The 24,821-nt window shown below is 31.3% G+C and overlaps 3 protein-coding genes across 4 annotated transcripts; all 3 read left to right on the top strand.

Moving 5' to 3' along the window:
* The first annotated feature begins 2,263 nt into the window (after positions 1-2,263).
* LOC119612905 (alpha-tocopherol transfer protein-like) lies at positions 2,264-12,090 on the top strand. 2 transcript variants are annotated; one of them, XM_037968795.1, is made up of 6 exons: positions 2,264-2,474; positions 10,924-11,083; positions 11,205-11,286; positions 11,352-11,681; positions 11,749-11,885; positions 11,946-12,090. In XM_037968795.1, the coding sequence occupies exons 1-6, from the start codon at positions 2,387-2,389 to the stop codon at positions 12,016-12,018; spliced, it is 870 nt and encodes a 289-aa protein (XP_037824723.1). In that variant the 5' UTR covers positions 2,264-2,386; the 3' UTR covers positions 12,019-12,090. The 2 variants fall into 2 exon arrangements, with proteins under 2 accessions (XP_037824723.1, XP_037824724.1); XM_037968796.1 differs by lacking the exon at positions 2,264-2,474 and adding an exon at positions 2,604-2,759.
* Positions 12,091-14,934: 2,844 nt separating this feature from the next.
* LOC119612907 (alpha-tocopherol transfer protein-like) lies at positions 14,935-20,758 on the top strand. Its single transcript, XM_037968797.1, has 6 exons — positions 14,935-15,454; positions 19,732-19,891; positions 19,955-20,036; positions 20,100-20,405; positions 20,470-20,606; positions 20,682-20,758. Exons 1-6 carry the CDS (start codon positions 15,355-15,357, stop codon positions 20,725-20,727), a joined length of 831 nt encoding a protein of 276 aa, XP_037824725.1. The 5' UTR covers positions 14,935-15,354; the 3' UTR covers positions 20,728-20,758.
* A 2,624-nt stretch (positions 20,759-23,382) lies between these two features.
* LOC119612904 (NADH dehydrogenase [ubiquinone] 1 beta subcomplex subunit 8, mitochondrial-like) lies at positions 23,383-23,908 on the top strand. Its single transcript, XM_037968793.1, has 2 exons — positions 23,383-23,558; positions 23,655-23,908. The coding sequence occupies exons 1-2, from the start codon at positions 23,474-23,476 to the stop codon at positions 23,891-23,893; spliced, it is 324 nt and encodes a 107-aa protein (XP_037824721.1). The 5' UTR covers positions 23,383-23,473; the 3' UTR covers positions 23,894-23,908.
* The last annotated feature ends 913 nt before the right edge of the window (positions 23,909-24,821 follow it).

The raw sequence follows: 24,821 nt of genomic DNA, 5'->3' as shown, positions 1-24,821 counted from the left end.
TAGACTATAGACTAGACTATAGACTAGACTATAGACTAGACTATAGACTAGACTATAGACTAGACTATAGACTAGACTATAGACTAGACTATAGACTAGACTATAGACTAGACTATAGACTAGACTATAGACTAGACTATAGACTAGACTATAGACTAGACTATAGACTAGACTATAGACTAGACTATAGACTAGACTATAGACTAGACTATAACTAGACTATAGACTAGACTATAGACTAGACTATAGACTAGACTATAGACTAGACTATAGACTAGACTATAGACTAGACTATAGACTAGACTATAGACTAGACTATAGACTAGACTATAGACGAGACTATAGACTAGACTATAGACTAGACTATAGACTAGACTATAGACTAGACTATAGACTACTAGACTACTATAGACTAGACTATAGACTAGACTATAGACTAGACTATAGACTAGACTAGACTAGACTAGACTAGACTAGACTAGACTATAGACTAGACTATAGACTAGACTATAGACTAGACTATAGACTAGACTATAGACTAGACTATAGACTAGACTATAGACTAGACTATAGACTACTTAGACTAGAATAATAGACTAGACTATAGACTAGACTATAGACTAGACTATAGACTAGACTATAGACTAGACTATGACTAGACTATAGACTAGACTATAGACTAGACTATAGACTAGACCTAGACTAGACTATAGACTAGACTATAGACTAGACTATAGAACTAGACTATAGACTAGACTATAGACTAGACTATAGACTAGACTATAGACTAGACTATAGACTAGACTATAGACTAGACGATAGACTAGACCTATAGACTAGACTATAGACTAGACTATAGACTAGACTATAGACTAGACTATAGACTAGACTATAGACTAGACCTATAGACTAGACTATAGACTAGACTATAGACTAGACTATAGACTAGACTATAGACTAGACTATAGACTAGACTATAGACTAGACTATAGACTAGACTATAGACTAGACTATAGACTAGACTATAGACTAGACTATAGACTAGACTATAGACTAGACTATAGACTAGATACTAGACTATAGACTAGACTAATAGACTAGACTATAGACTAGACTATAGACTAGACTATAGACTAGACTATAGACTAGACTATAGACTAGACTATAGACTAGACTATAGACTAGACTATAGACGAGACTATAGACTTAGACTATAGATAGACTATAGACTAGACTATAGACTAGACTATAGACTAGACTATAGACTAGACTATAGACTAGACTATAGACTAGACTATAGACTAGACTATAGACTAGACTATAGACTAGACTATAGACTAGACTATAGACTAGACTATAGACTAGACTATAGAGACTATAGACTGGACTATAGACTAGACATTGACTGGACTATAGACTAGACTATAGACTAGACTATAGACTAGACTATAGACTAGGCTATAGACTAGACTATAGACTAGACTATAGACAAGACTATTGACTAGGCTGTATACTAGACTATAGACTACTTTGTATTCTAGACTATAGACAATATATACTAGACTAGAGACTAGATTAGAGACTAGACTATAGCTATAGGCTGGACTCCCGATTAGACTATAGACAAGACTATAGACGAGACTACAGTCCAGATTATTGTCCTGGTTATGGACGAGACTATAGACTAGACTATAGACAAGACTATAGACTAGACTATAGACTAGACTATAGACTAGACTATAGACTAGACTATAGACTAGACTATAGACTAGACTATAGACTAGACTATAGACTGGACTATAGACTAGACTATAGACTGGACTATAGACTAGACTATAGACTAGACTATAGACTAGACTATAGACTAGACTATAGACTAGGCTATAGGCTAGACTATAGACTAGACTATAGACAAGACTATTGACTAGGCTGTATACTAGACTATAGACTACTTTGTAGACTAGACTATAGACAATATATACTAGACTAGAGACTAGATTAGAGTTATGGACGAGACTATAGACTAGAATAAAGTCCAGATTAAAAACTATATTGTAGACTATAAAGTCTCTATTTATAGATATCATGCACATATTTAGTTGTAAAAATAAATTAATGTCTATTATAATCTAATTTTTGCAACGAGTTTATTAAATTATTTATTACTACAACCCCATAGTGCCTTAAACTAAATAGTTGCTGATCGTCATCGATAAAAAAAATTACTGTTGTTAGAGAAATTGTTTTTCAGTCGTTTACTAAACGTTGAGCGGACAAGTGTAGTTTATTGCTTTATTATATTACACATTTTTTGTTATTTATTATTCTACCAGTTATTATCAAACTAAATTAATAAACAAAAAAAGTTTAGAAGAAATTAGTCATTATGACAAGTGAAATAAAAATATTGAATGAAAAACTGGAACATTTAAAACAATGGTTTAAAGAAAATCCCAAGTTACCCAATGAAATTAGTATGTAAATTAAAGATTATTCTAAAACTATGTATATAAATAAGTATAAGGAAATAAATATTATTTATCAGTTGTGTACATTGCCAAAGGTCAGTGTTAGAATTGCAAAATAATCTTTGTTATCCAAATGATTGATTCAGATGTGTGAGCTCCCCCTTATAGAGCTGAAACGTAGTTGGTGTTGATTTCTATTACTTTTTTGTTGTAATAGAAATATAATATAACAAATTTCTAATCAGATGTTTCAGTTTATTTGTACTTAGAACCCGTAGATAACAGTACGAGGTGTGTACTCAAGATTTCATGATAAATGTATTGTTCCCTAATGAAATGAAATAAAATATAAGGAAACTAACTAACTAACTAACTAACTAACTAACTAACTAACTAACTAACTAACTAACTAACTAACTAACTAACTAACTAACTAACTAACTAACTAACTAACTAACTAACTAACTAACTAACTAACTAACTAACTAACTAACTAACTAACTAACTAACTAACTAACTAACTAACTAACTAACTAACTAACTAACTAACTAACTAACTAACTAACTAACTAACTAACTAACTAACTAACTAACTAACTAACTAACTAACTAACTAACTAACTAACTAACTAACTAACTACTAACTAACTAACTAACTAACTAACTAACTAACTAACTAACTAACTAACTAACTAACTAACTAACTAACTAACTAACTAACTAACTAACTAACTAACTAACTAACTAACTAACTAACTAACTAACTAACTAACTAACTAACTAACTAACTAACTAACTAACTAACTAACTAACTAACTAACTAACTAACTAACTAACTAACTAACTAACTAACTAACTAACTAACTACTAACTACTAACTAACTAACTAACTAACTAACTAACTAACTACTAACTAACTAACTAACTACTAACTAACTAACTAACTAACTAACTAACTAACTAACTAACTAACTAACTAACTAACTAACTAACTAACTAACTACTAACTAACTACTAACTAACTAACTAACTAACTAACTAACTAACTAACTAACTAACTAACTAACTAACTAACTAACTAACTAACTAACTACTAACTAACTAACTAACTAACTAACTAACTAACTAACTAACTAACTAACTAACTAACTAACTAACTAACTAACTAACTAACTAACTAACTAACTAACTAACTAACTAACTAACTAACTAACTAACTAACTAACTAACTAACTAACTAACTAACTAACTAACTAACTAACTAACTAACTAACTAACTAACTAACTAACTAACTACTAACTAACTAACTAACTAACTAACTAACTAACTAACTAACTACTACTAACTAACTAACTAACTAACTAACTAACTAACTAACTAACTAACTAACTAACTAACTAACTAACTAACTAACTAACTAACTAACTAACTAACTAACTAACTAACTAACTAACTAACTAACTAACTAACTAACTAACTAACTACTAACTAACTAACTAACTAACTAACTACTAACTACTAACTAACTAACTAACTAACTAACTAACTAACTAACTAACTAACTAACTAACTAACTAACTAACTAACTAACTAACTAACTAACTAACTAACTAACTACTAACTAACTAACTAACTAACTAACTAACTAACTAACTAACTAACTAACTAACTAACTACTAACTAACTAACTAACTAACTAACTAACTAACTACTAACTAACTAACTAACTAACTAACTAACTAACTAACTAACTACTAACTAACTAACTAACTAACTAACTAACTAACTAACTAACTAACTAACTAACTAACTACTAACTAACTAACTAACTAACTAACTAACTAACTAACTAACTAACTAACTAACTACTAACTAACTAACTAACTAACTAACTACTAACTAACTAACTAACTAACTAACTACTAACTAACTAACTAACTAACTAACTAACTAACTAACTAACCTAACTACTACTAACTAACTACTACTACTAACTAACTAACTAACTACTAACTAACTAACTACTAACTAACTAACTACTACTAACTAACTAACTAACTAACTAACTAACTAACTAACTAACTACTAACTAACTAACTAACTAACTAACTACTAACTAACTAACTAACTAACTAACTACTACTAACTAACTAACTAACTACTAACTACTAACTAACTAACTAACTACTAACTAACTAACTAACTAACTAACTAACTAACTAACTACTAACTAACTAACTAACTAACTAACTAACTAACTAACTACTAACTAACTAACTAGCTAACTAACTATCTAACTAACTAACTACTATACTAACTAACTAACTATTGTAAGCAGAGTTTTTTATTGAAGTAAAAAATATTTGTTCACAAAAATACAATATTACTTGATACATATAAGTTAAGTTTAAACAAGTACAATTATTAAAAACATAACTTCAACACTTCCCCTTGTTTTAAATAACTACTTAATGTTTAAACGATCACATAAGAGTTTCAAACGAATTTTTGGTAACGGCTTAGTCAACATATCGGCTGCTTGATCTACAGTTGAAACTTGTTGCACCGACAAATAGCCATCAGTAACCATCTCGCGAATGAAAAAATGTTTAATTGCGATGTGTTTTGTTCTCTTGTGAAATTCAGGATTTTGAGCCAAACGAATTGCTGCCCAGCAAAAAATCTGAAATTTTTGGTAATAGCCAGTAGTTATTTCATACATTACTTGGTAATGAGTGTTCATTATCATCCACATTATTTTATTTAGCTGAATAGGTTATTACTGGTAAAGAACAAAACAATTTGGATTTGTTATGGCTCAATTGTCTAGGTCGTTTATTTAACAAACAGGGGGTTCGTGGTTCGAGCCCTGCTGGATACTGTTTATTTTTTTTCAAAATGACATTCATTTATATATTTTTGTAAAATGCCGTTCTCAAAATTACAAAAAGCAACATGTTAATGGAGCATCGAGTAAGCGGCTGGAGTGAGAAACACAGAAAACAACTGAATGCCTGGGTTCAAATCCCGGCCGAGAATTTTTTTATTTTTTGTTTTCTACATACAAAGTTGGCCCAAAATAACTAGCTATCACATAACATATTTGTAGGTTTATTTGTAACTAGTTATTTCGCAAAGTTTTGGTAATCAAATTAGTAACCATTTATTAATTTGTTTAAGGTAGGTACATATTATTTGAACCTCGTCGAACAAAAATAATTAGTTATTCACCCCAAAAGTAATTAGTTTCCACGTGATTCCAATATTACTTTCTAGATTACTAGGTAATGAAAATTTTTGCTGGGTGCTGTATTATCTATTTGAATACATGGTGTTTGATTGAAGTTAATTATGTCTTTAAAAAGTTTTGACAACCAAACTACTTCCTTTGCAGCTTCGTTAGCAGCAACAATTTCAGCTTCGGTAGTAGATGTTGATACCATTGCTTGCCTCTGACTTAACCATGATATGGTACCACCAGCATAAGTCACCACTACACCTGAAGTTGATCGACCAGTATGAATGCATCCGCCAAAATCAGCATCACTAAAGCATTCTAGTTTCTTAGGACCTTCTTTATTATAGATAATTCCAACATCTAAAGTTCCAGCTATATATCTAAATACTCTTTTTAGACGTTGTACATCTTCTTTTGTTGGCTTCTCTAAAGATCTTGACAAATAACCGACACTGTATGCTAGGTCTGGTCTTGTTCCCAGCATTAAGTACATCAAAGCACCAACTGCTTGTCTGTAAGGAAATTCAACTTCTTCTTCGTCTTTTTCTTTGTCATTTGTAATTTTCTCCATTGGTGTAGCAACTGGACGGCATTCAGAAAAGTTAAATTTACTTAATATTTTCTTGGCATATGCTTTTTGGTGAATCTTTATATATTCCTCCTTCTTCACTATCTCCAAACCAAGAAAATATGATGCATCTTTATGGACAATTTTAAATTCCTTTTTCTTTTCTTTAATAAAATCATTTAATTCATTTATGTTAGTAGCTGCTATTAAGCCATCGTCCACATATAAAGCAAGTATAAGTTTATTTCCATTCTTCTCCCTCACGTACAAACAAGTGTCAGCTGAACTATTTTTAAAACCAAGTTGTTTTATATAATTTCCTATTCTTTTATTCCAGCACCGTGGAGCTTGTTTAAGACCATATAAACTTCGTTTTAAATGACATACTCGATTCGTTCCGTCATCAAAACCTTCCGGTTGCTTCATATAGATATTTTCTTCTAACTCACCATACAAAAATGCTGTAGACACGTCAAATTGGGCCAAGTGTAAACCTTCAGTTGCGGCAATACTTAAAATTGAGCGAATAGTCGACATCTTTGCCACTGGACTAAATGTTTGATCGTAGTCGACACCCTTCATTTGTTTAAAACCTTTTATTACCAATCTAGCTTTGTACTTATCTATTGTACCATCTGCATTTGTTTTAATTTTATATACCCACTTTGCAGGAAGAGCTTTGTGACCATTTGGTAATTTTGAAAGTTCCCAAGTCTGGTTTTCCTTAAGCGAGTTCATTTCTGCATTCATAGCTTGTTTCCAATTTTCCTTTTCATCACTTCCAACAGCTTCTTTGTAGGTATTTGGGGTTTGGATTTTGTTTACATATTCCATAGACGTAAGTACAATATCATTTATATTATCAATGATAACTGTACGATTTCTTAAGCGTTTTGTATTTGGTTCATCGTTGTCGGTATCTTCTCGTAGCCTTTTACTGCCACGCGGTTCGGCATCTTGCACCGCATAATCGGAACTGCTATCCATGCTTAATGTTTCGTCTTCTGTTTGTTCACTTTGCGCTTCGGCATCTTGCTGCTCATCCTCAAAGCCTTCGAAATCTTCACAATCGCTTTCACTGTCGTAAAACTCATCTTCATTGTCTTCTTTTATTTTTATATTTATAAACTTTTTATTACTATTATTGTTTGTTTCGGTTATATTTTCACTATTATCCTCATATTTGCTGCAATTAGTAACTGTTTCTAAAAATTTGACATCTCTCGATAATTCAACACTGTTTTTATCTTTAATGAACACACGGTATCTCTCATCTCCATCATAACCAACTAGATATCCTTTAATAGCTTTCTTATCTAGTTTCTTTCGCTTTTGACTCGGTATATGAATGAAACATGATGATCCGATAATTCTCAGATGACTTATTCGAGGTTTCTTTCCGTGCCAAAGTTCAAATGGACTAACATCTTTGACAGAACTCTTTCCTGTACGATTTAGAATGTAAATTGCTGACTTGACAAATTCAGCCCATAAAGCATCAGGAAACTTAACTTCTTTGTTTGAATATTTAAATGTTCGCGCCATCTCTACTATAGTTCTATTTTCTCTCTCGGCTTTACCATTCTGTTGAGGAGTATATGGAGCAGTTATTTTATGATTAATACCATTAGCTTTGAATATTTTCTTTACATCATTACTAATAAACTCTCCACCATTATCACTTAGAACAGTTTTAATAGTGTGTCCTTGACTTTTTGCATTGGCTAGCATTTCTAATAGGGTATCCTTCACATCTGACTTATTTCTTATAATATATCCATACCTGTATTTTGTATAGTCGTCTTTATATACAACTAAATATTTAAATCCTTTAAATGAGGGCGGGAAAGGACCACACACATCGGTAGATATAAGTTCACCAGGACTTGTTGCTGTCTCACGTCTTCCAAATGGTAACCGGCACGATTTCCCATATACACATGATTCACATACTGTTTTATCTGTTTTAACTTTAAGACCAAACTCTTTTTGTAGTTTATTCATCACATGTTGTTTATTTTGATGTCCCCATCTTTCATGGTATATTTGTAAGAGCGATCGTTTATCAACAGCTATGTTCACTTTATTTGTTGTTATTGGAAGAATACTTGTTTTGTACAGCGATCCGCCTACTTCACGTTTTCCAGTTAAAACTATTTCATCGTTCACTTTGAAGTAACATTTTTGCGGAAATGATTTAAATTCACTTGTAGAAATTTTATCATGTGCTGCCAAAACTGAAAACAGATTCCTTGTAATTCCCGGAACATACCAAACATCTTCCAATTTAATAGTAATTTCTTTATTTTCGTTAATTTTTGATACAAATTCTATTGTGCCTTTTCCTACAGCCTGAAGAGTTTCTTTACCAGCAGCTTGAATGGAATGTGGTTCTTTAAAGGTTTCATATTCTATGAAAAATTCTGATGAATGTGTTACATGTTTTGTAGCACCATTATCTACCCACCAATCCATTTTTGAAATTACAACATTTGCTTCTGCTGTCAGTGACTGAAGTGCAACGTTAGAATGTTCAACCTTTTCCTTCTGAAGCTTCCCAGCAAAAAATCTGAAATTTTTGGTAATAGCCAGTAGTTATTTCATACATTACTTGGTAATGAGTGTTCATTATCATACACATTATTTTATTTAGCTGAATAGGTTATTACTGGTAAAGAACACAACAATTTGGATTTGTTATGGCTCAATTGTCTAGGTCGTTTATTTAACAAACAGGGGGTTCGTGGTTCGAGCCCTGCTGGATACTGTTTATTTTTTTTCAAAATGACATTCATTTATATATTTTTGTAAAATGCCGTTCTCAAAATTACAAAAAGCAACATGTTAATGGAGCATCGAGTAAGCGGCTGGAGTGAGAAACACAGAAAACAACTGAATGCCTGGGTTCAAATCCCGGCCGAGAATTTTTTTATTTTTTGTTTTCTACATACAAAGTCGGCCCAAAATAACTAGCTATCACATAACATATTTGTAGGTTTATTTGTAACTAGTTATTTCGCAAAGTTTTTGTAATCAAATTAGTAACCATTTATTAATTTGTTTAAGGTAGGTACATATTATTTGAACCTCGTCGAACAAAAATAATTAGTTATTCACCCCAAAAGTAATTAGTTTCCACGAGATTCCAATATTACTTTCTAGATTACTAGGTAATGAAAATTTTTGCTGGGTTGTTTGGTTTTCCGTCTGATATCCATTTGCGGCATTCTTTTAACCAGTGTCCTTTCTTTTTACAATAATGACAAGTATCTTCTTTCTTGTTGTTTGATTTGAAATTCTTTTTACGATGAAATTCTTTTCGTTGGTTTACCATCAATGCTTCTTCATTATCAATTTCACCTTTATTTAAATTTCTTTCAAATAAACATAATTGCATAATCAATTCATCAACTGTTTTATCCTCGTCTCGGGTAAGCATCATCCAACTTGATTTGAACATCTCAAACGAACTTGGTAAAACATATAGAATTTTACATACCAATAACAGATCCGGCAATGTATGTTCATTTTTCAACCTTAAACCATTATTTATTTCATTAAATAAATTCTTTAATTTTGAAATATGTGTTGAAACGTCTTCTTTATTGTTCCATTGAAAAGAAAAAAGTTCCGTACACATCTTAAAGAGTTGATCTTTGGAAGTTGCTTCGTATTGCTGTTTTAAAGCTTCCCACATTTCAAAAGCAGAATCCTTGTCCATTATTTTCTGATATATTTCATCACTAATTGTACTCGTGATGATGCTTTTTGCATAGCAATTGGCTTTTCTAAATAGTTCACATTGCTTTTTGTGTTCTCTTTGTTGTGATTCGGTCGCCAGGTTTTCAAGAGGCTGCGGCTTGACTAGCTTATGCTCAACTACATCCAGCGCACCTTCATAAAATTCGAAAAGGTCTCTAACCTTCCTTTTCCATATAGGCCAGTCGGACTCACCAGATAATTGTTTTATATTTTTGCAGAATTCCATTTCATGAATCTTGAGTTATCTCGTATCTTGAGTTGTCTTGATTCTTGAATAATCTTGAGTCTTGAATAATCTTGAGTCTTGAATAATCTTGGGTCTTGAATAATCTAGCTAATTATTCACACACAAATTATTTTTCAAAAAAATTTCTTTCAATTTTTTTTAATTAATAAATTTCTTAATTTAAATTTCTATGACTTCTGGGCACATAACCTATTGTAAGCAGAGTTTTTTATTGAAGTAAAAAATATTTGTTCACAAAAATACAATATTACTTGATACATATAAGTTAAGTTTAAACAAGTACAATTATTAAAAACATAACTTCAACACTAACTAACACGATTGTTAGATTTTCTGAACGTTTTTCAGCCAAAGTTGTAGATCTGTCAACCGTGTATACATATAAAAATGTATATACAGCTTAAGTCACAGTTTTGGAAGTACTTCGTTTTATTTTTGCTGGGAATCCAATCTATAAACAAAATCTGAAAGACATCTTATCCGATATAATTTCAGTATCAAAAACATATCCACATTTTAAAGAGTTTTGCCCAATTTAACATAAATGTCCAAAATCCAATAATTCACAATGTGATTTTTTGATTATTTTAACTGATTTAAAAAATATAAATTTAATTGATAATTTTATTTCCATTTTAGACTCTACTCTTTTAAGACGTTTTCTGAAATGCATGAATGGCGATATCGAAGATACCAAAGAGTTATTGGAACTCAATTATCAATTGAGAAATAAAAGTGCACATTTGTTCATTAATCGAGATCCCTGTGATGAATTGACACAGAATTCTTTTCAGGCAGTGTAAGTAGAAAGATCAAAAAGAACTTCGAAAACACCCAATGACGGGTCCGCAATATATCAAAACTTACCCAAATGATAGCAAAGTATTACAAATAACGAGCAATTTTTTAACTATTAACAGAGACATGGTGCCACTACCCGGTGTAACACCCGAAAATTATAAAATCTTATGTTTTCGTTTAATCGAGAAAGATATAAAAGCGGTATGTAGTTCTTGAACTTCTAGAAATAAGTTTTTATATTAAACTAAATACTCACTCTTTACCAGCAAAATAGCATAGAAGAATGTAAAGCTTTCTTTCTAATGAACGATGCACGTTTCACATATTCCGATGTGGAAGAGGATTTTACCAACGATTCGGAAGTCGAGGATATGGATTCATTGGCAAGTGGTGAAATTCATATAGTAGATATAGGCAATTATAGTTTACGTCATATGGCGAACATGTCATTGATGACCATGCGTACCTATATGAACTTCTTGCAGCATGCCTATCCGGTACGTTTAAAGGCCACACATGTTATAAATTGTCCGCCATTTCTAAATCGTATGGTGGCAATAACAAGACCATTTATACACGAAGAAGTATTTAAAATGGTGGGTTAAATTAGTGATTAAATAAATTTCAGAATTATTTTGTACTAAAATATAAATTTTATTCCAGATTCATTTTCACACCGAGGGCATTGAAAGTCTTTATGAACACGTGCCCCGCAATATGTTGCCCTTGGAATTTGGTGGCCAGGCGGAGTCTTTAAGTGTTATTAAGACCAAATGGTGGGATATATTAATTAAGAAAAGGTTAGTAATCGCTATATAAATAAAAATCAAATTTAATCTAATATTAGTCTTATATTTCAGAGATTATCTTATTGATCCCAATCATTGGGTTATTGCTAAAAGTGAGACTAAAAGTGGTTGGTTATGGTGGTAAATTTTTGGATTTTTTAGTAAATATGTATTTGTAATAGATTTTGTATAAATAAAAGTTGTGATATTTTAAAAATTTCGTTAATATCTAAAAAAAGATAAAAATTCTTTAAACTATTCGGTCCATTCTAAAACATGCAAGATATAATATCATTCGGCCACTTAGATTAATAAAACTGTAGGTAGGATTTGTTAGTAGTCAAGTAGAGTACTCTATTTTGGACCACTAAAGTCGCTCGCCAGATATGTATATTATTGTAAATCATTAGACCCAGTCTGTAGATGTGGGAAATCTCAGTTGGTCACTAACTTTAGTTCCAGATAGCCCATTAAAGGATGATATGAAGATGAAATTAGTTTCTCTTGGTGGCTAGAGCGGGGCATTTATAGAGAAAATGGAAGACCGTTTCTTCCTTTTCCCTGTCCTTGCAACTGCGACAGTATTCAGCACCCAGTTAATACTACCAGCAATATCGAATATATTATAAGGTGAAGTCATTTCATTTTGCGTTGAATTCATGGAATTGATTTTGGGTTGATTGGTTGTTTATGAGAGAAAATTATTTTTAAATGGAGTTTGACAGCTTATGGCTAAATGTTCTTGAACAAAAAACTATCAGCTGTTGAAATGACTTCGCCTTATTAGTTGCGCCATGGGGCGACCTTTGTTGTTAATGTTTCCAACTATTAATTGCAGGCGTATTAACCAAAGCCTTAAGTTCTTATCTATTAACTACGATCACTTATTTATATATTTATTTATTGATCATATTACTACCCCATATACATATTTATCTGTCTGATTATTGCTACCTAAGTAATGGCAGTTAATACCAAAATAAAAGTTTTACTAACTTTATTAATGAGATTAGCTAAACTCTTATCAATTTGTTACTAATTGCAAACATTCTTATAGAGGGAAACAAAACTGATATAGACAAAAGTTAAAGTTAATCGCACTTTAAATATTCGGGCTTGGAGTTATGGAAAATCTTATAAAGCACCTTTTAAAAAAAATCGACTATAATTTAGACGAAAGACTTGACTATAGACTAGATTATATAATAGACTATGGAATAAACCATAGACTAGACTACGGGCTAGACTATAGCCTAGACTATAAACCAAACTATAGAATTAACTGTTGAATAGACTATAGAATTGACTTTAGAATTGACTGTAGACTATAGACTAGACTATAGACTACACTATAGACTAGAATATAAAATATACTATAGACTAGACTATAGACTAGACTATAGACTATAGCTAGACTATAGACTAGACTATAGACTAGACTATAGACTAGACTATAGACTAGACTATAGACTAGACTATAGACTAGACTATAGACTAGACTATAGACTAGACTATAGACTAGACTATAGACTAGACTATAGACTAGACTATAGACTAGACTATAGACTAGACTATAGACTAGACTATAGACTAGACTATAGACTAGACTATAGACTAGACTATAGACTAGACTATAGACTAGACTATAGACTAGACTATAGACTAGACTATAGACTAGACTATAGACCTAGACTATAGACTAGACTATAGACTAGGACTATAGACTAGACTATAGACTAGACTATAGACTAGACTATAGACTAGACTATAGACTAGACTATAGACTAGACTATAGACTAGACTATAGACTAGACTATAGACTAGACTATAGACTAGACTATAGACTAGACTATAGACTAGACTATAGACTAGACTATAGACTAGACTATAGACTAGACTATAGACTAGACTATAGACTAGACTATAGACTAGACTATAGACTAGACTATAGACTAGACTATAGACTAGACTATAGACTAGACTATAGACTAGACTATAGACTAGACTATAGACTAGACTATAGACTAGACTATAGACTAGACTATAGACTAGACTATAGACTAGACTATAGACTAGACTATAGACTAGACTATAGACTAGACTATAGACTAGACTATAGACTAGACTATAGACTAGACTATAGACTAGACTATAGACTAGACTATAGACTAGACTATAGACTAGACTATAGACTATAGACTAGACTATAGTCTAGTCTATAGTCTAGTCTATAGTCTAGTCTATAGTCTAGACTATTGACTAGACTATAGACTAGACTATTGACTAGACTATAGACAAGCCTATAGACAAGACTATAGACAAGCCTATAGACAAGATAATAGACTTGACTATAGACCAGAATACAGACTAGACTATAGACTAGATCATAGACTAGACTAGACTTTAGGCTATAGACTAGACTATAGGTTATAGACTAGACTATATACTAGACAATAGACTAGACTATAGATTATACTATATACTAGACTATTGGCTACACTACAGACTAGATTATAGACAAGACTATTAACTAGATTATAGAATAAACTATTGACTAGACTATAGACTAGACTATTGACTATATAGCCTAGATTATAGACTGGACTATAGAGTAGACTATAGACTATAATATAGACATGGCTATAGGCAAAAGTTAGTTATTTGGAAAAGGAATCATGGTCGTTTTGTCAAAAAGAACTACTACTACTTCCATGTCTGGTTATTAACATATGTTATAATAAGAGTGAGAGTTAATATTATGTTAACAAAACTTTAACATAACATAAACAATGTTAACTCAACACTAAAATAGAGCTGCCATGCGCAAATAAAAACAAATGAAGAGAAATACAATCGATAACAAAAACATAAACAATGAAAATAACAACAAAATGCATACATATACTTACATACAGATATGTATATCTATGGGTCTGATTGTATTTAGATATGTTATTTTCAAGTTTAATTAATCGATTCGATAGCATGGCTGGCAACACTTATCCGATACGCATATTAATTTTTTAGCAAATGCAGCATTTAATGGCCACTCTCAAACTCACTCACTGACTGTCTCACTAGTTGTTTGTTGTTGCTTGTTTAGTCAAGCATTAAAAAAAACCAAGTGAGTAGCGAGTAAATTAATGGCAACAGAAAAACAGCAGACAAAATATGTTGTATGTAGAAAATTGCCAAAGAAACGCAACAGTTTCAGTTGGAGAACAGAAATCAATTGGTGTAGAACTCTATGCAGTGGATGTAGTGCAAATTTCCAATTTATTTACATATTTTTTATGTGTATCCAATAAAAACAATTTAATATACATAACAAAATATTATAAATAAGTTTTAACACAAACAAAACAAAAATTTATGCAAACAAGTGTTATTTTTTAAAGAAATTTCAAATAAAAGTTTGTTGGTGTTTTTTTAATTTATTCTTAAAATACTTGGGAAAAAACCCAAAAGTTTAAAACAAACAATGGCCAACATGTCCAGCCATAAAGATGAAGATTATGAAAAAAATATTGATAATTTGCAGCAATGGTTTGAGGAAAATAAAAATTTACCCAAACAAATTGGTAAGTTAACCCATTAATAGAGGAGATAAGAAGTTAAAAAATTTTGTTTGTTTGTTGTTGCTTTGATAATGGTGAAATTTGCAAAACTTGTTTTGCTTTGTTTTTATAACGTTTTCCATTTTCATTTAAATCTAACGGTAATAATTACCATAAATTAAGCGCCAAAACCAGTTTAGTGATGCTAATTACCCTAGAAATAATAACAAAATTAGAATAACAAAAAACTGAAAGTAATCGTTTTTAATCGATATTGCTGTAAGTTGAACTAATATGCCAGCATGCAGCAGCACGTGCAGCAGATACATACAAAATTTGTTTTAATTTTTACACATCGTCATGTCATGACATTTTAAATTGTCAGTGTTACATATAAAAGAAAAAAAATGCGTTAATTGATCTTCTTTGTGGTTTGTTTATAAAAATATTTATAGATATTTATTCCATGTATGTACATACGTAAATTGTCTTTCGTTGATATGCTGTTTTTGTTTGTTTCTTATAAATGTTTTTATTTTTATTAAACAACAGCTGTGTATGTTTATTTTCATCGTATGAATCTTTCTTCCTCCTACAATATGACTTGCCAATTGTAGTTCATTAACATTTTACTGTGTGAAATTTAACATAATATTTTAAAAATAACATACAAAATAAAAATTTTTATAAACAAATAAAATTACCATGCAACTTTGCCGCTATTTTTGAAATTTTATCGTTACTATTTATCTCTGTAGTTAAATAATAAAAAAACTAGACTTTAGACTAGACTAGACTATAGACTAGACTATAGACTAGACTATAGACTAGACTATAGACTAGACTATAGACTCGACTATAGACTAGACTATAGACTAGACTATAGACTAGACTATAGACTAGACTATAGACTAGACTATAGACTAGACTATAGACTAGACTATAGACTAGACTATAGACTAGACTATAGACTAGACTATAGACTAGACTATAGACTAGACTATAGACTAGACTATAGACTAGACTATAGACAGACTATAGACTAGACTATAGACCTAGACTGTAGACTAGACTATAGACTAGACTATAGACTAGCCTAGACTGTAGACTAGACTATAGACTAGACTATAGACTAGACTATAGACTAGACTATAGACTAGACTATAGACTAGACTATAGACTAGACTATAGACTAGACTATAGACTAGACTATAGACTAGACTATAGACTAGACTATAGACTAGACTATAGACTAGACTAGACTATAGACTAGACTATAGACTAGACTATAGACTAGACTATAGACTAGACTATAGACTAGACTATAGACTAGACTATAGACTAGACTATAGACTAGGCTATAGACTAGACTATAGACTAGACTATAGACTAGACTATAGACTAGACTATAGACTAGACTATAGACTAGACTATAGACTAGACTATAGACTAGACTATAGACTAGGCTATAGATTAGACTATAGACTAGACTATAGACTAGACTATAGACTAGACTATAGACTAGACTATAGACTAGACTATAGACTAGACTATAGACTAGACTATAGACTAGACTATAGACTAGACTATAGACTAGACTATAGACTAGACTATAGACTAGACTATAGACTAGACTATAGACTAGACTATAGACTAGACTATAGACTAGACTATAGACTAGACTATAGACTAGACTATAGACTAGACTATAGACTAGACTATAGACTAGACTATAGACTAGACTATAGACTAGACTATAGACTAGACTATAGACTAGACTATAGACTAGACTATAGACTAGACTATAGACTAGACTATAGACTAGACTATAGACTAGACTATAGACTAGACTATAGACTAGACTATAGACTAGACTATAGACTAGACTATAGACTAGACTATAGACTAGACTATAGACTAGACTATAGACTAGACTATAGACTAGACTATAGACTAGACTATAGACTAGACTATAGACTAGACTATAGACTAGACTATAGACTAGACTATAGACTAGACTATAGACTAGACTATAGACTAGACTATAGACTAGACTATAGACTAGACTATAGACTAGACTATAGACTAGACTATAGACTAGACTATAGACTAGACTATAGACTAGACTATAGACTAGACTATAGACTAGACTATAGACTAGACTATAGACTAGACTATAGACTAGACTATAGACTAGACTATAGACTAGACTATAGACTAGACTATAGACTAGACTATAGACTAGACTATAGACTAGACTATAGACTAGACTATAGACTAGACTATAGACTAGACTATAGACTAGACTATAGACTAGACTATAGACTAGACTATAGACTAGACTATAGACTAGACTATAGACTAGACTATAGACTAGACTATAGACTAGACTATAGACTAGACTATAGACTAGACTATAGACTAGACTATAGACTAGACTATAGACTAGACTATAGACTAGACTATAGACTAGACTATAGACTAGACTATAGACTAGACTATAGACTAGACTATAGACTAGACTATAGACTAGACTATAGACTAGACTATAGACTAGACTATAGACTAGACTATAGACTAGACTATAGACTAGACTATAGACTAGACTATAGACTAGACTATAGACTAGACTATAGACTAGACTATAGACTAGACTATAGACTAGACTATAGACTAGACTATAGACTAGACTATAGACTAGACTATAGACTAGACTATAGACTAGACTATAGACTAGACTATAGACTAGACTATAGAGACTAGACTATAGACGAGACTACTAGACTATACTAGACTATAGACTAGACTATAGACTAGGACTATAGACTAGACTATAGACTAACTATAGACTACATAGACCTAGACTATAGACTAGACTATAGACTAGACTATAGACTAGACTATAGACTAGACTATAGACTAGACTATAGACTAGACTATAGACTAGACTATAGACTAGACTATAGACTAGACTATAGACTAGACTATAGACTAGACTATAGACTAGACTATAGACTAGACTATAGACTAGACTATAGACTAGACTATAGACTAGACTATAGACTAGACTATAGACTAGACTAGTAGACTAGACTATAGACTAGACTATAGACTAGACTATAGACTAGACTATAGACTAGACTATAGACTAGACTATAGACTAGACTATAGACTAGACTATAGACTAGACTATAGACTAGACTATAGACTAGACTATAGACTAGACTATAGACTAGACTATAGACTAGACTATAGACTAGACTATAGACTAGAACTATAGACTAGACTATAGACTAGACTATAGACTAGACTATAGACTAGACTATAGACTAGACTATAGACTAGACTATAGACTAGACTATAGACTAGACTATAGACTAGACTAATAGACTAGACTATAGACTAGACTATAGACTAGACTATAGACTAGACTATAGACTAGACTATAGACTAGACTATAGACGAGACTATAGACTAGACTATAGACTAGACTATAGACTAGACTATAGACTAGACTATAGACTAGACTATAGACTAGACTATAGACTAGACTATAGCTAGACTATATACTAGACTATAGACTAGGCTATAGACTAGACTATAGACTAGACTATAACTATAAATAAAAATGTTTTAAAGAAGTAAACTATATAATTCAGTTTTTCAAAAGTTTACGTCATATCTGTAATAGGTATTAATAAATTGTTACCTTTAAGAGCAAAATTCACTTTTATTTATTTATTGAAACGTTTGATTTTTTTATGCAAATTTCAAATTGTTTATTTCTTTTTTTTTATAATTATACATTTTCTATGGCAATTTATTATATTAATAATTATATTTTAATTGCATTTTGTTAGCAAAAACGAACTTGTACGGAATAATTTATTGCAAATAAGAGCTTAATTTGTAACTAAAGATATCAAAATGTTTGCAACGTTTTCAGAATCGTTTATCAATATGGGTTTTTAATGGAAATGAACAGTTGTGTAATAAAATTGAACCATAACTTGCTTTATAATTTGCTTATTAAAAATAAAAAGAATCTGAGGTATTTTTTATGGATGTTATATAAGCAAAATCGTTAGAAAGAGGAAACTATTATTTTTTAATAAGTTTCTGACGTTATTGAATACCACTGTTACCCCCTACTTTCTGCTATCGATCTAAGAAACATCTATTAAAAATTCTAAACAAGAAATCGAATATCACTTTAGTTTTCTCAATAAAGAGAAAGCTTGTGTGGACCCAGATTGGGGTTTAATGTGAATTATATTAACAGAAATTTTTACTCTTTCCAGATCGTCTCCTATTAGAACGTTTCTATTTATGTATGTATAAAGATGTAGAAGAAACCAAGAAATTAATTGAAGTTAATTATGCGATAAGAAATAAATGTCCACATATCTTTATAAATCGGGACCCCACAGATGAAGACAGTCAAAGAACATTTGAATATGCGTAAATATTTATCCCAACATTTAAAAGAAAATCTATATAACAATTTTAATAACAAAATTTTAGAGATATGGTGCCACTACCAGGTCTAACACCGGAAAAATATCGCATAACCTGCTTCCGATTATGTGATCCAGATCCACGAAAGGTATTAGACTGTTAATATTAAAAAAAATATTCATAATTTTTTAAATTTTATTTAAAAAACTAGATGCATCATACCGAAGATACCAAGGCCTTCATAATGATCACCGATTGTCGTTTTTCAATGCCAGATCTAACAGATGGTAATGCTACAATGCTTTCAGAGGGTGAAGTACAAATTTTCGACATGACTGGTTATAGCATGAAGCACGCTACTCGTCTATCGATAAGCACTTTACGTACATATTTGAAATTTCTACAGCAAGCATTTCCCGTGCGTATCAAAGCCATGCATATGATTAATTGTCCCTCGTATTTGGATCGCTTGATTAGTGTGGTAAAGCCATTTATCAATAAAGACGTATTTAATATGGTGGGTTTTAAGTGGAATTTTTATTTTAAAGCAGTAATTTCAATGAACAATTTACAATATCTAGATGCATTTTCATACAACGGGCATTGAAACTTTGTACGAACATGTTCCTAAAGAACTTTTGCCCGAGGAATATGGTGGTCAGGCGGGTAAATTGACAGATTTAAAAGAAGATTTTATGCAATTGATGTTTAAGAAAAGGTAAATACTCATTTTTATATTGAAGCCAAAATTATATACAATATTTATTCTTTCATAATTTATTTTTAATTTCAGAGATTATCTAATGGATCCAAATCATTGGAAAATAGAGTCATTATAATTTTACAAATGTTACTTAAATGAAAAATTGTTTTATTACAAAAAAGTTACTACTTTTGATCTGTATTTATTGGGGCTTTTATTTTTATTATACTTCCATTGTAATTTTTAATAATCTTAAATGTTATTTCAGGGGTTTATGTGCATTAAAGTTTATTTACAAATTTGTGTAAAAGTATTAAAATAAAAACGTTTAAAATAAATGTTACAAAATATTATATTGCAAAATTGACATCGTATTTTATTCTCAACATTTTTTTCAGGATTCATATATAGTTAGTTAGATATTAGTTAGGTTAGCTAGTTAGTTAGTTAGTTAGTTAGAGTAGTTGTTAGTAGTTAGTTAGTTAGTTAGTTAGTTAGGTTTAGTTCTTTAGTTAGTTCGTTAGTTAGTTTCGTTCGTTCTTAGTTAGTTCTGTTAGTTAGTTCGTTTCTTCGTCGTTAGTTAGTTCCGTTAGTATAGTTATGTTCGTTAGTTAGTTCGTTCGTTAGTTAGTTCAGTTCGTTGTTGTTAGTTAGTTATTTATTTCTTTCGTTCGTTCGTTCGATTCGTTCGTTCCTGTTCGTTTTCGTTCGTTCGTTCGTTCGTTCGTTCGTTTCGTTCGTTCGTTCGTTCGTTCGTTAGTTCGTTTCGTTTCGTTTTCGTTTCGTTCGTTCTTGTTCGTTCGTTCGTTCGTTTCGTTCGTTCGTTCGTTCGTTCGTTCGTTCGTTCGTTCTTCGTTCGTTCGTTCGTTCGTTCGTTCGTTCGTTCGTTCGTTCGTTTGTTCGTTTCGTTCGTTCGTTCGTTCGTTCGTTCGTTCGTTCGTTCGTTCGTTCGTTCGTTTCGTTTCGTTCGTTCGTTCGTTCGTTCGTTCGTTCGTTCGTTCTTTCGTTCGTTCGTTCGTTCGTTCGTTCGTTTCGTTCGTTCGTTCGTTCGTTCGTTCGTTCGTTCGTTCGTTCGTTCGTTCGTTTCGTTCGTTCGTTCGTTCGTTCGTTCGTTCGTTCGTTCGTTCGTTCGTTCGTTCGTTCGTTCGTTCGTTCGTTTCGTTCGTTCGTTCGTTTCGTTCGTTCGTTCGTTCTTTCGTTCGTCGTTCGTTCGTTTCGTTCGTTCGTTTCGTCTCTCGTCTCGTCTCTCGTCTCGTCTCTCGTCCTCGTCTCTCGTCTCGTCTCGTCTAGTCTCCGTCTCGTCGTCTCTCTCGTCTCTAGTCCTCGTCTATCTCTCGTCTATAGTCTAGTCTATAGTCTAGTCTATAGTCTAGTCTATAGTCTAGTCTATAGTCTAGTCTATAGTCTAGTCTATAGTATAGTCTATAGTCTAGTCTATAGTCTAGTCTATAGTCTAGTCTATAATCTAGTCTATAGTCTAGTCTATAGTCTAGTCTATAATCTAGTCTATAGTCTAGTCTATAGTCTAGTCTATAGTCTAGTCTAGTCTATAGTCTAGTCTATAGTCTAGTCTATAGTCTAGTCTATAGTCTAGTCTATAGTCTAGTCTATAGTCTAGTCTATAGTCTAGTCTATAGTCTAGTCTATAGTCTAGTCTATAGTCTAGTCTATAGTCTAGTCTATAGTCTAGTCTATAGTCTAGTCTATCTAGTCTAGTCTATAGTCTAGTCTATAGTCTAGTCTATAGTCTAGTCTATAGTCTAGTCTATAGTCTAGTCTATAGTCTAGTCTATAGTCTAGTCTATAGTCTAGTCTATAGTCTAATCTATAGTCTAGTCTATAGTCTAGTCTATAGTCTAGTCTATAGTCTAGTCTATAGTCTAGTCTATAGTCTAGTCCATAGTCTAGTCTATAGTCTAGTCCTATAGTCTAGTCTATAGTCTAGTCTATAGTCTTGTCTATAGTCTAGTCTTTAGTCTAGTCTATAGTCTAGTCTATAGTCTAGTCTATAGTCTAGTCTATAGTCTGGTCTATAGTCTACTCTATAGTCTAGTTAATAATCTATTTCATAGTCTACTCTCATGTATAGTATGGTCTATATGCTAACCTAATGTTTAGAGTTGAGTCAATGACATTGTTTATTGTTTACACACCATCTGGCAACTCTTTGTAATCGAACAGTTTCTACATACCAACTGTTATAAACACAAATTCAACTCTGTAGTTTTCCAAATAAACCATAATGCTTACATATTATTTAAAATAAAAACGTTAAATAACTAAAATAAAACAAAAACTGATTTCTGATAACACATTTTGGAAAATTTTGAATAAAATGTAATAAGGTGTGCATTATAAATGTTTAGAGTTATTTATTGCGTCCATACTCGAATGTATTTGCCATTTAACGGTTAAACAGAAAACATGGTAGCAGTTAGATGGAAAATTTTAAAAAAGTTTTTTTTTAAAATTAAGATATTGTTTCTTTTGGATTGGTAAAACAATTGCTTAAATCAATTTATTATATTTTTTATTGTTTAATACATACAAATAATATATTTAGATTAATATAATAAAAAGAATGCTTTTATCTCATAAAACGATCAATAATACTTATTAAAGTCAGTTTTAAATATATTTTAGTAGCAAAAATGTAAAAATCACTTATTTCCTATATGAAATCGCTAAAAACAAAAAAACGCTACTTTAAATAAAAAAATCACCACATTAGCTTGACCGAAATTGAATAGCAAAACAAAACAACAAAAAAATTTTGACATTTCTACTTTGACACTTGATTAGTGGCAAAACGCTGCTGCAGCACCACAATTCATTGAAAATTTGTCCACTGGAGCAGATTCTCTAAGGAAATTGTCTGCAAAATGGCATCCGTAATGAATACCTATAAATTGGTACAAAAATTAAGTGCCACCAATCCCGCTTTGCTGCGTCAAGCTGTCAGAAGCAGTAAGTATTTAGAATGGTTTGCTAAATTTGAAGTAAATGTATAGTTTACGTAACTGCAAATGTTAATATTGTTGTTTTTTACTTTGCTTTTTTTAGTGGCCGGTTGGAATAAGGATTATAAACCAGCTGGTATTCCTAAAACCGAGGAAGAGCATTTAGCTGCTGCCAAAAAATACCATTTACTGCCCGAAGAATACAAACCTTATGCCGATAATGGTTTGGGTTATGGTGACTATCCCAAATTGGAAGGTGGTTTAGGTATTGAAGCCCGTGATCCCTACTATCCATATGATTTTCCAGAATTGAAGCGTAATTTGCATGAAACTGTAAGTTGATTGATATATTTAATAGATTTTAGTGATTTGCGGATGTGAAAGCAAATGAAGTTAGTTTTTATATGGTCCGAAGATTTGAGCAGCATGAAAAATTACCATACACTGTGTGAAGATATAAATAGTTTAAATTCTGAATACTTTATAGATAATTATCAGTATTTTTAAAAGTATTGTTAAAAGATACATAGAAAAGGCCTCTCCAAAAAATTATCAAGAAGTCTCTATTGAAAAGTTGAGAAGGACCCTTCTTCTATTAAAAATGCTTCCTTAATTCATATCTGATATGTATAAGACTCTTTGTAAAAGACGACTTTTCTATAGAAAACGCAGTTAGTTTTTAGTTTTCACAGAAAAAGTCTCTTTAGGAAAGACTCTTTCTAAGGAAAACTATTTTTAGAAAGGAGTCTTCCATAGGAAGACTTTTTCTATAGAAAAAGACTCTTTAGAGAAGACTCCGTTTCTATAGAAAAAGTTACTTTAGAAAAGACTCTTTTTCTATAGGAAAAGTATCTTTTCTAAAAGTCTCTTTAGAAAAGTTACTTTTTCTATGAAAAAGTCTCTTTAGAAAAGGCTTTTTTTTTCTATAGAAAAGGTCTCTTTAGAAAAGACGCTTTTTGTATAGAAAAAGTCTCTCTAGAAAATACAATTTTTCTATAGATAAGTCTCTTTAGAAAAGACTCTTATACTATAGACTCATTATTATTCTTTACAAGAGAATCCTTTCCTTTAGAAAAAGTATCTTTAGGTAAGAGTTTTTTCCTATAGGAAGACATTTTAGAAAGTCTATATTCAATAGAGAAAGTCTCTTTAGATAAGACTTAAGGAAGCATTTAATAGAAATATTCTTTTAAAATGACTCCTATTCTATAGAAAAAGTCTGCTTGCCATAGACTAAGTTTATTTATAAAAAGTTTCTTTACAGAAGACT

This window comes from Lucilia sericata, unplaced genomic scaffold (assembly GCF_015586225.1).
Source record: "Lucilia sericata isolate MDLA Ls3-8-SP2 unplaced genomic scaffold, ASM1558622v1 Contig001867F_arrow, whole genome shotgun sequence".
NCBI lineage: Eukaryota > Metazoa > Arthropoda > Insecta > Diptera > Calliphoridae > Lucilia > Lucilia sericata.
This window is presented reverse-complemented; position numbering and strand designations above follow the sequence as displayed.

What these genes read in the sequence shown, in the direction of transcription:
- LOC119612905 (XM_037968795.1), top strand. Translation starts at nt 2,387, where the DNA reads ATGACAAGTGAAATAAAAATATTGAATGAAAAACTGGAACATTTAAAA. An exon ending in TCGAGAAAGATATAAAAGCG is followed by an intron (nt 11,287 to 11,351) that starts GTATGTAGTTCT and finishes ACTCTTTACCAG; the next exon opens with CAAAATAGCATAGAAGAATG. An exon ending in ACGAAGAAGTATTTAAAATG is followed by an intron (nt 11,682 to 11,748) that starts GTGGGTTAAATT and finishes ATTTTATTCCAG; the next exon opens with ATTCATTTTCACACCGAGGG.
- LOC119612904 (XM_037968793.1), top strand. Translation starts at nt 23,474, where the DNA reads ATGGCATCCGTAATGAATACCTATAAATTGGTACAAAAATTAAGTGCC. An exon ending in GCGTCAAGCTGTCAGAAGCA is followed by an intron (nt 23,559 to 23,654) that starts GTAAGTATTTAG and finishes TGCTTTTTTTAG; the next exon opens with TGGCCGGTTGGAATAAGGAT.
- LOC119612907 (XM_037968797.1), top strand. Translation starts at nt 15,355, where the DNA reads ATGGCCAACATGTCCAGCCATAAAGATGAAGATTATGAAAAAAATATT. An exon ending in ATAAAGACGTATTTAATATG is followed by an intron (nt 20,406 to 20,469) that starts GTGGGTTTTAAG and finishes TACAATATCTAG; the next exon opens with ATGCATTTTCATACAACGGG. An exon ending in CAATTGATGTTTAAGAAAAG is followed by an intron (nt 20,607 to 20,681) that starts GTAAATACTCAT and finishes TTTTAATTTCAG; the next exon opens with AGATTATCTAATGGATCCAA.